Source organism: Hippopotamus amphibius, chromosome 8 (assembly GCF_030028045.1).
Source record: "Hippopotamus amphibius kiboko isolate mHipAmp2 chromosome 8, mHipAmp2.hap2, whole genome shotgun sequence".
In the NCBI taxonomy this organism is placed as follows: domain Eukaryota; kingdom Metazoa; phylum Chordata; class Mammalia; order Artiodactyla; family Hippopotamidae; genus Hippopotamus; species Hippopotamus amphibius.
In genome coordinates this window covers 76772709-76789680 of record NC_080193.1, presented here as the reverse complement: position 1 = coordinate 76789680, position 16972 = coordinate 76772709, and the positions used below count along the sequence as shown (strand labels likewise).

Sequence of the window (16972 nt, the reverse complement as noted above, 5' to 3'; positions counted from 1 at the left end):
AGAGTGGTGATAGAAGTCTTAGTGTTTAACGTGTTCGTAATTATATTTAAATTCTCTCTGCTTCACTAACTCCTATTCCTTGTGGAACTGCCTTTGAGTCTTTTCTCAGGGCTCTATTCGCAGCTTCTCTTTTCAAAGAATCTTGGCCTTTGCTGAACCATTGTGGTTAGCTGCCTATCTGGATATCTGTCCTCCAGTACAGGCTTCCCGTCTCCTGACCTACATTTCCAGCTACCACCTGAATGTTCCTCATCACCTTGGACTTCCTGGGTCTAAAGACTAAATTTGTTTCCTTCTATACAGATTCACTTACTACTATGTTCCTGGCACGCGTACTAAGAGCTTTTCATGTATTATCTCAGTTTCACAATAATCTTATGTTGGATACTCTTGTCCCCATTTTAGGTTTTTTTTTGATTTGTGTAATTAAGATATTTAATGATTGAAAGCAGTTGGCACTACTCAGATGAATCTATTTAAATCAATCAGAATAATTTGTCTTTATTAGAAAGATACCAACTCGAGGGGGGGGAGTCAAGGAAGGGAGGGAATACGGGGATATGTGTATAAAAACAGATGATTGAACCTGGTGTACCCCCAAAAAAAATAAAAAAAATTAAAAAAAAAAAAAAAGAAAGATACCAGTACTTTGACAAGTGTCTAAATAATAATGCTTTATAATTGCCACCAAAACTCATAATGACCTTGAATCCTTCACGATGGCCAGTAAGTTCAATAATACCACTGTTATGAATGATGATGGATTTCAGCCCCGGAAATAGTAAAGAAAGCTTTGTGAAGACTTCTTGGACATCAAATAATGAATTGACATTATGAAGGAAAGAAAGTCACAAAATATTGACTATAAGAACAGGTGCTAGGGCTTCCTAGGTGGCGCAGTGGTTAAGAATCTGCCTGCCAATGCAGAGGTCACGGGTTCGATCCCAGCTCCAGGAAGATCCCACATGCCGCGGAGCAACTAAGCCCGTGTGCCAAAAAAAAAAAAAAAAAAAAAGAACAGGTGCTAGAAAACAGAAGTCTTGAGGCCAAAATAAAGCAAATTATATCAGTTGCAATCCAATCTGGAAAATGTTATCCATTCCATGTCATTCATTAGAAAAATTTAATACAAGGCACTCTTTGCAATGTGTAAAGCAATGCAGGAGTTAATAACAGAAGGAAGCCTCTGCTAGAGCTAGAGGTGGAAAAGTTGGGGAGGAGTTGGCATTGCTAGAGTCCAAGAGCCAGAGCTACCTACTGGGAAACAGACACACAGAAGAAGCTTCCTGGCAGGAAGATGCTTCCTGGCAGGAGCTGTTGTCCCCATTTTAAAGATAGGGAAACTGAGATTCAAGAGATTAAATAACTTTGCCAAAGTGGCATAGCTACTAAGCAGCAAAGCCAGGACGCAAACCCAGTTGTGTTGACTACAGTTCTTGCTCTTCACCACTTTTCCCTACTTCCCCACTTTACTAACTTTACAGTAAAGACCAGACTCATTAACTTGGCATTCAGTGCTCTTCATGTTTGCTTCTTCATCCTCTTTTCTCACTCCTACTGTACATTTTCACTACAACTTGCCTTTCCAGAAGGAAAATTTGCGTTATCTCCTTGCTTTTGCATGTGTGTCCTTTCCTGTCTTAGTCTCCTCTTCCCGTGTTCACCTGTCAGAATCCTGAGGGAGGCAGGGCAGTGTATTGGAATAAATCAGGATAGAAGTTGAGTGGATCTGTTTTCTACTTTCCCTCCCAGTCTTGATTTGTTTCACAAAGGGCTGGACCAGTTTATGTTCATAACAGCAATATATCACTGTACATTCTTGATGACATTTGGTATTGTCAGGATTTTTAATTTTTGCCTGTCTGTGGGTTTGTAGTGATATCTCATTGTGGTCTTAATGAGATATCACTACAAATGAGGCTGAGCAGTTTTCCATCTTTATTGGCTATTTGGCAATAAAGATTCAGTATTTTGTTAAGTGTCTTTAAGCCTTTTCCCCATTTCTCTATTGCATTGTCTTTCATTGATCTGTAGGAATTCTTTGTGTATTCTGAATATGAGCACTTCTATGATTTATCTTTTTAAATTTCTTTTACATTGTTTTAGGATAAAAGGAAACTTAATTTTAATGGAGTTGAATTCATCATTATCTTCTTTCATGGTAGTGCTTTTTGGTTATGTTGAAAATGTATTTCCCTATATAGTTTCTCAAATATTATTTCCTAAAATTCTGCCAGCCTTTTAGAGTAGCGTCTTTAGTCATTTTCCATTCACATAGTTGCATAGTGTCTCTGATTTAGCACGTGTTCTTACCTTTGAATTAGGGGTATTCTCTATGGCCTTTTGCCATTCCTTTGCTAACACAGGGCTCCCCTTAAAGAACAGAAGTCATGCCCCACCCACCCTCCTTTTCCAAAAGGTATATCTCTTCCTCTCTGTGTTTCTGAACTTAAGATTCTGGGATTAGACCTATTCATTTCAGTGCTCAGCTTCTGATAGCCTTCACTCAGTTTCATCCCTAACAGTTTTCTGGGTTCCTCCCAAGTACTACCAAAGAGGCCAGATTGCTGCTCTCCATCCTTCAGAGATTGCAGCTGTTGGAGAAAGGGGATCACCTTTTCCTCTCATTATGTTGCCACACCACTCTGTTGCCCAATTTTACCTTACAAAAGGAGCCAATATGTAGATTACAGATGTATCCATGGCAAAACTAACTGCAGGGTATATCTGACAAACATTTCTGTGTGTGTGTGTATGTGTGTGTGTGTGTCTTTGCATTTGTGTTTTCACTGTTTATTTTTATTAGCAGGGTTTTGTGATGCTCATCCTATCTCATTCATGGAACAGGACTGAGAGTGAAAAAGTTCTGTATGACCCAGTAGTTTGGTTCCCTCACTAATCTGTTTCTGTCCTGTCCTCCAGAGACTAGACTAAATCTCCAAGGGAGAAATAATCCCAGGTGCAGCATGCATTCTGAATAATAAGGGCAGTCAGCTGCCTCACTCTCTCAGGTCTGTGGAGGAAACCAGAGGGAGTTTTAAAGTTCTCAGTTAACCAGGTCAGTCGTATATCCATTTTCCTGAGGCCTACCTCCTGTCACTCTGAGCCCAGAGCTCTCCAAAATACTCAGCAACCTGAACTGGTAGGCTCCGGCACCAGACTTTTTACTCTCCTTACTTGTACATTCTTATGGAGTATTTTCTGTCTACTTGTAGATGTGCATTTTTCTATGGAGAAAGGGTTTATAGCTTTCATCTGATTCTCAGATGGATCTGCTAAACTTCCCAATTGAGAACCACTGAACTAGACTTTTCAACTTTTTCAGTGTCAATGCCACAGAAGAAGGCTTTTTTACTTTACAGATCCAGGGAAAATTGGGCTAGTACTTTCTAACCCACATACTCTTGTGTCTGGAAACTGTTCTGAAAACTCTCTTGCATCCTACTAGTCTTTTGTACTCCTTTTTTCATTTTTCTACCCTTTTATCCATCAAATAATGTTTATTCACCAAATATTGAGCACCTAGATTGATTATGCAGGTTGCTGTAGAATATACAAAGATGTATATTATTGGTGAGCAAGTAGTCTTAAGAGATGAGGTAAATCACATACATAGATAATACTAGTGTAGTGAAAAAAATGAGAAGTGCTATAGAAGAAGTACGTATCAATTGCTTTGGGACTTCAGAAAAGGAAGAAATTACTCTGGTCTAGGGGCAGGCAGCAGGGCATGAGGAGGAACTGAGACTGTGGTGGATTCTCGGTTATAGAAAATCCAAGCCATTTGGACTAGGTCTTGAGAGATGGGTAGATTTTAGATGCGTGAAAATGTTAGATGCAGTATGCCATTGCTAATTCTTTATTCATTCAGGTGAGACTTGAGTATATAATGTGACCTATCCATGGTCACTTCATGGAGTTTGTATTTATCGGAGAAGACAGACTCTGAATAGGTCATGTCCTAATTAATTGCTATTCATTCATTCATTCAACATATATTTGAGTGGCTACTAAATGCTATGCCCAACTCTTAGAATATAGCAGTGAATAAAATAGCCTCTGTGCTCATGAAACCCACATCCCAACTGGGAGACAGAAAGTAAATAAGTATATAGTATATTGTGCAGTGATGAGAAATAAAGTAGGGTAAGAAAATAGAGTCATAACAGTGAGGTGGGGCTGTTTTAGTTATTGTGATCAGGGAAGGCCTCTCTGAGAGGAGGATATTTGAGCAGAGACCTAAACCAAATGAAGAGAGCAATCCCTGTGAATAGCTGGGCAAAGAGTTTTCCAGATAGAGGGAACAGCAAATGTAAAACTCTCAAGGTGGAAGATTTTAGTATCCTAGGAATAGCAAGAAGATCTCTAGGATTGGAGTGTAATTTGCAGAGGAGGAGGTTGTAGAAATGAGAATGGAAAAATAGACATAAGCCAGATTTGACAAGACCTTGTAGCCTGATGATGGAAGGATGTCGGAAAACTGTTGGGAGAATGACACGAATTGATTTGTTTGAAAAAGATCACTTTAATTCCTTTGGTCCAAAATAGAAGTCAGGAGACCAGTTATTAACAGTAGTTCTGCAAGGAGATAAAGGTTGCTTGGATTTTTATAGTAACAGTGGAAGTGGCAAGAAGATATATTTTATAGGAAGGCTCTCTTGATGGATTGGATGTGGCATGTGAGAGGGAAAGAGTCAAGAGTGATGTGCCAGTGTGGTGCCATCTGCTGAGAGAGGCAGTACTGGGAGAGGAGTGGGTTCTGGTGGGGACCAAGGGTTCTCCTGTTTGAGGTGCCAACTGACATCCAGATGAAGATGTCAGGTAGGCAATTGGGTATGAGTCTGGAATTCAGGGGAAGGGTTAAGGCTAGGCATTTAATTTTTGGAGTTAATAGCACGTAGAGAGATTTAAAGCCATGAGACTGGATGAAATCATCTAGGGAGTGATTGCAAATGGATCCTCTCCCTAGTACTATTTAACATCTTCCTCTGTTCCCTGTATCAGGTCAGATTCAAGTTCAAGTTAGGAGGAAAATACTTCATAGATGATGGTATATACTTCCTAATTATAGTATATCAGGAAGCCCTTTGGTTCTTTTTCTTTTTATGATATTTGTATTAATCGGTGGGTTCAGGTATTGCTGCTCTGGTCCACCTATTATAAAACTCCATCCCCGTCAGCATTTAGCAACCATTGATGATCATTTTCTGAATCCATTATTTCAGTAGGGATAGCAAAATGGTGATAATGAAAGTCTTTCCTTCCTTCTTAATTAGCTGAAACTCTTCTGTCAAGAAGAACTTTACCTCATCAACTGTTTGGTTAACCTGAGGTACAGTTTGTACAGGAAAGTTAGGATAAATGTTTAGAGTTTTCTGAGGTTGATCAGAGAGAACCCTTTCATGATGATTCCTGAGTCCTTTAGATGAGACCCTGGTAGCCTGTGATTAGCTGCCTTGTTTTTCCTGTATGACAAGATCTTCCAGGTTCATCTTGTGTATTTCCTTTTCTAGACTTGAATTAGCCATTTCTTTAAGGAGTTCCACAACCCTCACTCTTAACCAGTGTGTGATATGGCAGGGTTTTAGAGTGCCTTTTGTATCCTGTGGCCTTAAGATGACCTTTTCCCCCTGTAACGTTTATTCTGTTCTTGTGTGTACTGCTATAACAAAAATAGAATGCAAATACTTTAAAAATGCAATGTCTTAATTTATATTTTAATTACACAGTTTGGAATGACTTAATTTATACATTAAACCCTGCTACTGTACAACATTCTCTGCTTTAGTAACTTAAAAGTGAATTTAGTGCCGAAAACACTAATTCTTGAGTATAGCTAGTCTAAGCCATGGAGATTATCATAAAATCAGAGCTGGGTTGGTTTTGAAATGTGCTATAAAATTAAGCTTGCTGTACTCTGGTTAGTGCTTTCCACTATGCTCTTCTTCCCATTGACTTTTCTTTGAACTTTGTATGTGTAAGCCAAAGCATAGTTCTTAGTATGTATGTAGGCAGAATCATGGTAATTACAGAATTCTCTTTGTGTGTTATTCACACATGTATACATAACATACAAAGACTACTTTTCATTGTGGGGTAGTTAAGCCTTCAGATTTTATAGTCAGAATTCTGGTTACCCCTCTAATATTTTCTCCTTGGTCTGTGGAAAGGAAATCCTTTCTGAAACCATTAGTGGTAGAAATAAATACATAATAGAAAGTAGAGACCTGGAACCTTTGTTTAACATCTTTCCAGAAGACTACATTTTACCTTATAGATAAAGTATGTATGGGATGACACATAGAAAAGAACAGGAAGCAAAAACTGGCGCAACAGTGTAAAGCAATTATACTTCAATAAAGAGCTTTAAAAAAAGCAATGACAATCATCCTTAAAGGAAAAAAAAAAAAAAAAGAACAGGAGACGAGTGATCATGCTTTAGAGGTAGGGTATGCACACGTACCTCCTGCCTGTGCTTTGGGCTATTCTGACAGTGCCCAAGGTTGTGTTAATTCTTTGAGGATGGTCGGGGCAGATCTTCCTAAATGTTATTGAATTTGTTTGGCACATTTAAGGAAATTGAATGGATTTGCTGATTTGAGTGATATTAGATTCTTTTTCTTCTCTAATTTGTCAGTGAATTCTCTGTTTTTTGAATGACATATTTTGGGTCAGGTATGAAACCAGGACTTACATGTCAAGGCAGAAGTGCAAGAGAGCTGGTTTTGTAATTGTGTATTAATTTAAAGCTTAGCTGTTGCTTCACTCTTCTGTTCTCATGAAGGAAGGGGCCTGAAGAGAATCTTTTTAGAGATTTCTGGCTTAGCCAGTTGAACTTTTTTTTTTTTTTTTTTCTTCACTGTCAAAGAAAGGGAGCCTTGTTTGTTTGGAAATAATGAACAAATATGGAAATAATGAACAAATTAATGAATGAACAAATCAGTGAGTCTGACGAGTCAAAACATGACAAGAGTTGAAAGAAAATTTCATTAAATATGTTCAGAAATTGGGAATTAAGTTTTCAAAACATTTTATTAAAAGGTACAATTTTGCTCAGAAAAATTATTTCTTACAGGTTTTTCTGTTATATTTTCATGAAGTCAAATATTTTAAAACTTTTGAAATATATTTTTAGAGTCTGTATTCTGTGTGGATATCTTTGTAATATTTTGCTTTGATTTGCTGGGTGGATATTATGGTATTCATGGGGGACAGTTATGTTAATTGAAATCTGTGACATTATAATGTTTGGAGAAAGATTTCTTTTAATAACTTTTTCTGCCTTGTATAAAATAAAGATCTTTCATTAAGCATGATCTTTGTGTGATCTAATTTGAACATTAATCTGGTTTGTTGAATGCAGGCATCTAATTTGAAACCGCAAAGTTAAACTCAGAAAAATATTAGACCTCTCAATTATAAACACATAGAAAAACTGCTAGAAGCTCACACACTTCATTCAGGTCTCTGCCCAAATGTCACTTTATCCAGGAGGCATCCTCCCTAACCACCCTACTAGTAAACTAGCCTCATGACTCCAGTAAATAGCATTTTCATATTATATATTTTTTCACTAGCACTTATCACTCTTAGACCTTTGATTGTGTACACTGCTGCATCCTTGCCACCCAGGACAGCATGTGGCACCATGAAAGTTACTCTGTAATAATTTTTTTCCCGATCTTTATTGGAATATACTTGCTTTACACTGTTGTACCAGTTTCTGCTGTACAACAAAGTGAATCAGCCGTATTTATACATATATCCCCATATCCCCTCCCTCTTGAGCCTTCCTCCCACTCTCCCTATCCCACCCCTCTAGGTCATCAGCAATCATTGAGTTGATCGCCCTGTGTTATGCAGCAGCTTCCCACTAGCTATCTGTTTTACTTTTGGTAGTGTATATATGTCAGTGCTACTCTCTCACTTCATTCCAGCTTCCACCCCGCCTCGCCTCCATGATTTGTTGAATGAATAAATTGTTCACCATCTGTCTCCCCACTAGAATGTAGGCCTCATGAGGGTGCCTGGCACAAGGTTGGCCTCCTAGCATTTGTTTGAAAGAATGAAATGAATGTGCTGCCAATAGTAATCAAACTCATACACACACACACACACACACACGATCACATCTTGATTATATGTTTAAATTGCACATAGATTTTTTAAAATTAATTTTTGGCTGTGTTGGGTCTTCACTGCTGCACGCAGGCTTTCTCTAGTTGTGGCAAGCGGGGCTGCTCTTAGTTGTGGTGCACGGGCTTCTCATTGCAGTGGCTTCTTTTGTTGTGGAGCATGGGCTCTAGAGCACAGGCTCAGTAATTGTGGCGCACGGGCTTAGTTGCTCCGAGTAATGTGGGATCTTCCCAGACCAGGGCTCGAACCGATGTCCCCTGAATTGGCAGATGGATTCTTATCCACTGCACCAGCAGGGGATTCCCTGCACATAGATTTCTCATCCAGAAATAGATTATTAGAAAGATGTGGTGTTCTAAGTAACATCTAGAACCTACAAAATTTGCTTTTTTGCTACTGTAGGTAGGCAGATTTACATATAGTAGGGTCACCTTTTCTTTTTGAATGACTAAATAACACAGGTGTATGTTAATATTGTGCCCACAGAAATCAAAGAGTACTGTCATATGAATGTCATGTGACTAACTCATTGAATGGATTAGTAGTGAATTTTTTTCTCCTATTTGCTTCATTTTGTAAAATTTAAAAATTTTGACATATCGTGTAATGCTCATTCTTATTTCTAGTGTAAATGTCTGTCAGTTGTGTGCTTTCTCTACTGATCTCAGGCCTCAAAATGGAGAATGAAGGGTTTATATTTTTTATGAGAACATTTTATAAACTCTTGTTCATGCTTAATTTTGTTTTTTCTATTTCATCTAACATTCTTATGGTTTCATTTGGGAACGCAGTGACATACTGTTTTGAGTTCTTTTATCATTTCCCAACATACTAGTTGGTCCCATGTGATGAACCTTTGTGAAGCAGCGAGGTACTTACGGTATTCAGGGCCTTTGTGGGATAGAGGATGAAAATGTACATCAGAAAAATGAGACATGAATATAGCATTAATCTTGGGCATCTTAAAGAGCTGGGTTGATTGTAAGATACATCTGGAAAATTAAGATTCTTTTTCATACTATATGGTGCATGTCCAGTGCTTCTGAATATGCAGTTTTTTCTTAGGAAAGAAAAATGAAAAAAGGAAAATCGGTACATTCCCTTTTTTCCCTCCAGTGATTTAGCAGAACTTTTCTATTTTCTCCAGGTAATTAAACCAGAGAGCAATGACAAAGAAACAGAAGGTGCCTATGAATCAGATCTCCCCGAGGAGCTCTGTGGAAGCCATCTCCCGCAGCAGTCCCTGAAAGGCTATAATGACAGTCCTGATGTCATTATAGAGGCTCAGTTTGATGATGACAGCGACTCAGAAGATGGACATGGCAACACACAAAATGCTCTGGTTGATGGTGTTAAGAAACTCTCAGTTTGTGTTCATGAAAAAGGTGAGTACTGGACTGCTCTCTGGCATTTTATTTTAGTAGATTAAGTATTAGAATTCTTTCTGAGCTACAGAATTAATCACACAATACAGTTGATATCTCTCCAGTTTGTAACCTGTGGCAGCTTTTAGGAAAGGGGGATCTTTGATAGGCTTCCAGCTGCTGTTTATGAGGAGGGGACAAAAATGCTGCTGGTGGTCTTTGTGGTCATTGGTTGCTGCTGCCATTTCCTAATGGGTTTTGCATTTTGTTGATAGCTAACCTTGAAATTTCCTGTGATGAGCCCAATCCCACCTTGTGGGTTGATATGAACCGAATTAAACCAATCTTTAAAATCCTTGCAAAAAAAGCACTTCATTTTACCCTGGATGTGCTTTAATTTTAACTCCATACATTTTGTCCTTAGTGGTGGGAAGGGATCATCTTAAATTCTGTAAGTAGATTATCTTTACAAAGTGTTTTGATTGTAAGCCTTTAAAAAGCCAGTCTTATTTTCTCTCATTAAAACTTAAGCCTGAAATGCTGGATGCTGAAAAAAGCAATTGTAAACAAAGGCGAGGAGCTGTGACCAAGGGCCCTACCTGACAGCATTCGGGGACACTTAAGGGAGAGTAGCAATGAAAATTGGAATATTTCAACGTATAGATTTCTAGGAGGTTTTAAGTGCAGGGAATATGTTTTCCAGCCAAACTGAGTTTTATGTACGTTATGAAATGGAAAAAATTGACCTGGCTAGGCCAATAGATGATGAGGTTTTTTAATCAGGAAGAAGGTTCTGGCACAGTCCCCATAAAAGTCTAGAAGAAATGCCAGAAGATTACTAAAGGAGGATGTTCAGCAGACACCCTATGATAGGGACTGGTGAGCACAGGTCTCTGACATCCTGAAGAAAGCTGGAGGTGATTTCAGGAAGTGACTGCATAAGGATCACCCTATGACTCCACTGCTGATGAGGTAGTGATCTGGGGCAGCGAGCATTTTCTAAAAGCATATGTCGCTTTCTGGTGCCAAGTACTGCTCATTCAGAAGAACTTTCCAACTTTGAAATTCTGTCTGAATGAAGAGGCTACTGCTTCCTCACTGCCTCACCAGGTGTGTTGACCTGAGGGTACCCAAGTTCCCTTTGTTTTTGTGGCCTGCTTAGATAACTAGTGGTTCCACTGTTCAGGGCCCAGCAAACTTCATTTGGATGTTATTCCTTGAAAATTCATCCTTCTGATGTTTCTTCTTTCTTCCTTTAAAAACAGTTGGTTACTGTGACCCTCTTCTGAGAATACATGTGTATTATCATAATGGCATCAGTACTGTGAGTCCTGTCTTTTTATGAGAAGAGAGGGAAATAACCAGGACCCTAAATAGCCAAATCCTTCATCAGCAAGGTCACCAAGGGAGGGAGATACGTGAAGGACAAAGCCAGGGGAAGGAGTACTTTAAAACTTACCTGGTATTTGGCCCAAAACTACTTTGTGGAAACCTAGCTCAGGTGATTGAACTTGGCACACCTCAGCAGCCTCTTTTCTCCTGGGCTCCAAGTTGAAGGGATAAGATGCTTCAGTTTCTAATTAGTGATTGGTACCAATACAAGGGCAAGGAAATATTGATGGATGGAAGTGCCGGGGAGGATATTAATAATTCACTTTGTTCTTTGGGAAATTCTGATGCCAGACCTACTCTTGATTTGTCCTTTATTGTAATTTTCCTCCATCTCTGTTGCAGGTAAGTATGATTGAATGTTTTACAAGTCCACTGTATGCAGTTTTTTTCCTTATTGTTTTTATGGTCTTCCTATCCTACTCTTATTTATATTGCTTTCTTACTGGCCCTGACTGAAGGAACAGCCTTAATCCTTCCCTCAGTATCTGGTACCAATTTCTCTTTCCTGCTAGACTCTAAATAGAGAGTTTGTGAAACCACATGGCTGTTTCTCATTTCTTGCCCTCTTGATATTTAGGAAAATTGCAATTTGCTCTTTTAAAAATCATGGTGTTTTTAGGGATATTTCAACCAGCTTCTCGTCTCTGGATAATATAAAATCTGGTTACAGTTAGGATGTTAGTACTTTCTGCACCATTTAAGGGTTTGAAATCTGTTATTGAAACAAACCATAACCTTAAGAATATCATAAACTTTTCCTAAGACTTCTAGAAAAGTTCTTTGGTTTGTGTTGTAAATTGCAAATGGATTATTAATCCTAGTTTACACTTGTGTGCAAGAGTGCTTTTTGTTTATTTTTATTTAAATGTCATGTTTTTTTTAGTCCAGAGCAAGCATTACATGTTGCATGTGTATACTTTGTATATCCCTTTTGCCCAGGAAACATTCATATCTTTACCATAACTGCCAATTTTTCTGATAAGTGAGTAGGTAGCCCCAGCTGGCTGCAGCACATGCCTATCACTGCATTTAGAGAAGAGTTTCTCTGCGCATCTCTGACCTACACAGTTGTTTCTTCTAGGAAGACAGCAAGGATCTGGATCGTCCTCAGCCCCCGAGAGAGAAAGGGCCAGAGACCTGAGCCCCTTTTGTAGGGTCCAGTCCCACAGCCTCCTGAGGCTGAGTTTTTACCACTTCCCAGGCAGTGGCCTTATTGTCAGCACAGAAAACTGCCATCTGTGTCGAGACTGGGGACAACCCAAGTAAATATTCTTTGATATCAAGTATTTGAGTAATGGTTGCCTGGTTAGCAAACTCCAAAGGATGAAGAAAATGTCATGACTAAGTGGTACAGTAGCTCTTTATCATACATTTTTGGGAACTTTAAGAACAGTTTTGGCCTCTGAATCTTGGCAGTGATGACCTAATCAGGTTGTGATGTACTTTTCCTGTTCTCTACCGTAGTAGGGTCTGTCAGAGATCTTGTTCAGCTTTCTGGTCTGGAGACAAGTTTCTTTTAGTAGTCTGATGACTGAACATGGGTTTGAATGTAGAGTCGGTGACCCTTTCAATTCTCTCTTTTGTCTCTGGCCATCTTCAACTCTTTTTTTGAAGGGAGAATCCACATGAAATCCTTGATTCCGTCTGAGGTTTGAATCAATTGATTACTCCTCCTCCTGGGGCCTGCCCAAGTCAGTCTGAGGAGTCAGGAAGAGCCCTTTTTTTCCACACTTAAAATTCATCTCCTTCCAGCAACAGGCCCTTTCAGTGCCTAGGTTTAAGTTCTCTTTCCTTGCATAAAAAGTAACCTTATTTCCCTTTGGCTGAGAAAAGCAGATCCATGTAATTATTCTCTCGTGATACTTTGGGGTTACTGAAATCCCAAGAACCCTTTCTCTGGACTGTCTGGAAACTTTCTTTCTCAGAGCTGATTTTTTTTCATTTCCTTTCTGCTAATGTTTCCAGATTCTGAGATCTCTCCACTGTATATAATGATGATTAATACAATTAGAAGATTAGAAGACAGTTGTTTGCCTCAGAAATTATATTAAAAATTAAATATATGGCAATTTCCCATCAACCACAATTTTTGGACAGTATTTTGTGCCGGTGTTTCAACATATCATTAAAAAAAAGAGTAAAGCCTTGTCCAGACCTATGTTAGAAGGATACAGTGGGAACTTTTACTTCACTGTCTTATAGACTGAGTGGGCAGTGCATTCATATCATGTGTGATTCAGGTAGAGACAGATGGTCAGGCCCTCCGATGTCTAAGACCAAATCCTGTGCTAGACCAACCATTCCTCCCTGTGAAGTCCGTTACGGTTTATTACAGAATATTGAATATAATTCCTTGTGTTATACCGTAGGACCTTGTTGTTTATACATCCTATATAAAATAGTTTGCATCTGCTCATCCCAAACGCCAGTCCTTCCCTCCTATACCCCACCTCCTCCTTGGCGACCACAAGTCTGTTCTCTATGTCTGTGAGTCTGTTTCTGTTTCATTTTTATCATATTTTAGATTCCACATATAAATGATATCATGTGGTATTTGTCTTTCTCTTTCTGATTTACTTCACTTAGTATGATAATCTCTAGGTCCATCATGTTGCTGCAGATGGCATTATTTCACTCTTTTTTTATGGCTGAGTAGTATTCCAGTGTGTGTGTGTGTGTCTGTGTGTCTGTGTGCGTGTCTACCACATCTTCTTCATTAATCCATCAGTGGACATTTAGGTTGCTTCCATGTCTTAGCTATTGTAAATAATACTGCTATGAACATAAAGATGCGTGTATTTTTTTGAATTATATTCTGTCTGGATATATGCTCAGGAATGGGATTGCTGGATCATATGGCAACTCTATTTTTAGTTTTTTAAGGAACCTCCATACTGATTTCCATAGTGGCTGCACCAATTTACATTCCCACCAACAGTGTAGGAGGGTTCCCTTCTCTCCACACCCATGAGGCTTCTTATATCTTCTCATTCCTGCCAGTAATTAGAATTATTCAGCTTTCTAGTTTTTACACTCTAGAGATTAAGTTCTGTAAATTGCTTTTTCATATCATTTGCCCATTGTTCCACCAGGGTTACTGTTCTGTTGTTGATTTGCAGGAATTTCTTATCTATTCTCTATAATAATCCCTTTTCCATTTTAGGCATTAATAATATCTTCTACCATTCTGTCCTTTAGTCATTTGTCTGTTAACTTCATGGTGGTTTTCACTGAACGAAAATTCTTAGTTTTTCTGTGATAAAATTAATCATATACTTTATGATTTTTTTAGTGGTATTTTATGATTTTTAAAGTTTTTTTAGTTTTTTTCATGTTCCTCGGTCACATAGATGTTTTCCCATACAATCTTTTATTAACTCCACAGTTTTGCCTTTTGCTGAACTTTATGAAACTGATTCTTTATTGATTGAGGGTATCATTTAGTTTCTATTCTTTAAATCTATTTTTGTTGTTGAACCATCCTTGAATTCCTAGGATAAATCCTACTTGATCCCAATATATTATTATTTTTTAAATACAATATTGGATTTACTTAGGTAATATATAGTGCAGGATTTTTTGTATCATGTTAGATGGACCTATCATTTTGTTATCATTATCTGGTTTTTAGAATCAAGGTTATATTAGCTTCATGAAATATCCTGGTCAGTTTTTTTTTTTTTTAATTTCTGTTGGAGTATAGTTGCTTTACAATGTTGTGTTAGTTTCTGCTGTACAGCAAAGTGAATCAGTTATACATATACTTATATCCCCTCTTTTTCAGATTTCCTTCCCATTTAGGTCACTGCAGAGCACTGAGTAGAGTTCCCTGTGCTACACAGTAGGTTCTCATTAGTTATCTATTATACATAGTAGTGTATATACGTCAATCCCAGTCTCCCAGTTCATTCCACCACCACCCCTTCCCCCCTTGGTATCCATAAGTTTGTTCTCTACATCTGTGTCTCTATTTCTGCTTTGCAAATAACTGACTGTTTACTATTTTCCCAGAACAGCTTGTATAAGACGGGAATTAAGTGTTCCTTAAAATTTGGTAGAACTCATTGTAAAACTGTCTGCACCTGCTGTTTTTCAGAAGGCAAGATCTTTGCTCTTCAGTCTCTTTTATACTGATTGGTCTGTTCAATCTCTCTGTTTTTGATGCCAATTTTGGCATAACTTAAGGGGAATTAATCCATTTGAACTTACGAGCACATAGATATTCCTAATACTCGTTAATATTTTTTAATTATTAAAAAAAACTCCTTGTGTCAGTACTTTTTGCCTCCCTTTTCATTCTGTATTTTAATTGACTCTTCTTTTTTAACTCTTGCTTGCCAAAGATCTATCTTATTAATCTTTTCAAGGAACATGATTTTTGGTTGTGTTATTTTTCTATTTATTGTTGATGTTGTTCTGTATGTCATTGATATTTGCCCTTATCTTAGTTATTTAATTCCTTATTTGGGGGAGGGGGTTGCTTTTTTGCCCTATTCCCAACTTCTTGAGTTGAACACATCTTTTCAGCTTTTCTTGTTTCCTTTAAAATGTTTTTAAAGCTATAAAATTCCCTCTAAATACTTCTTTTGCCGTATCTAGGATATACCTAGATATATTTTTGTGCACATGCATACGCATATATGTGTTTACACATAATAATCACTGATACCTATTGAGCATTTACTATGTACTAGGCCCTAAGTACTTTATAATTGGTCCTCATGATGTTTATTTAATTCTTACAGCATATCTAGTATGTGTCCTACCTATGTCCTCTTCTAGGAGTTTTATGGGTTTTGATCTTATATTTAGGTCTTTAATCCATTTTGAGTTTATTTTTGTATATAGTTTGAGGAAATGTTCTCTCATTCTTTTACATGTGGCTGTCCAGTTTTCCCAGCTTTACTTACTAAAGAGACTGTCTTTTCTTCATTGTATATTCTTGCCTCCTTTATCATAGATTAATTGATCGTAGGTGCATGGGTTTATTTTTGAGCTCTCTATTCTGTTCCATTGATCTATGTGTCTGTTTTTGTGCTGGTACCATGGGGTTTTGATTACTGTAGTTTTGTAGTATAGTCTGAAGTCAGGGAGGATGGTACCTTCAGCTTTATTCTTTTTTCTCAAGATTGCTTTGACAGTTCAGGGTTTTCAGGTCTGTGGTTCCATATACAATTTAGGATTGTTTGTTTTAATTCTGTGAAAAATGTCATGGGTATTTTAACAGGAATTGCATTAAATCTGTAGGTTGCTTTGGGTAGTATGGCCATTTTAACAATATTAATTCTTCCAGTCCAAGAGCATGGAATATCTTTTCATTTCTTTGTATCATCTTCTACTTCCCTTCATCAGTGTTCTGTAGTTTTCACAATATAGGTCTTTCATCTCCTTGTTTAAAGTTATTTCTAGATATTTTATTCTTTTTGATGAGATTTTAAATGAGATTTTTTTTCTTTCTCTTCCTGATAGTTTATTATTAGAATATAGAAAAGCAACAAATTTCTGTATATTAATCTCATATCCTGTAACATTACTGAATTCATTTATTAATTGTCATAGTTTTTGGTGGAGACATTAAAGTTTTCTATATATAATATCACATCATCTGCAGATAGTGACAGTTTACTTCTACCCTTCCAATTTGGATGCCTTTTTAAAATTTTTCTTGTCTGATTGTTATGGCCAGGACTTCCAGTACTGTGTTAAATAGAAGTGGCGAGAATGGGCATACTTGTCTTGTTCCTGATTTTAGAAGAAAGGCTTTGAGCTTTTCACCACTGGGTATGATGCTAGCTGTGAATTTGTCATAAATGTCCTTTATTATGTACATATATGTTCCCTCTCTACCAACTTTGATGAGAGTTTTTGTCATGAATGGATATGGACTTTTGTCAATGGCTTTTTTCTGTGTCTATTGAGATGATGTGATTGTTATCATTTTTGTTAATGTGCTGTATCACATTGATTGATTTGCAAGTATTGAACCATCTTTGTGTCCCTAGAATACATCCCACTTGATTATGGTGTATGATCCTTTTTTATATAGTGCTGGATTTGGTTTGCTAATATTTTGTTGAGAA

At 37.6% G+C, this 16972-nt stretch overlaps 1 protein-coding gene across 11 annotated transcripts in view; it reads left to right on the top strand.

Annotated features, from left to right (window-relative positions):
• Positions 1 to 16972, top strand: part of LOC130859023 (DIS3-like exonuclease 2) — a 386474-nt gene that overhangs the window by 132697 nt on the left and 236805 nt on the right. For all 11 annotated transcript variants that reach the window (XR_009055151.1, XM_057746243.1, XM_057746244.1 and 8 more), the window contains one exon: positions 9284 to 9521. Coding sequence is in view for 10 of the 11 variants with exons in the window: in XM_057746243.1 (XP_057602226.1) it covers positions 9284 to 9521 (238 nt within the window). In the remaining variant the exon portion in view is untranslated. The remainder of the gene's footprint in view (positions 1 to 9283; positions 9522 to 16972) is intronic.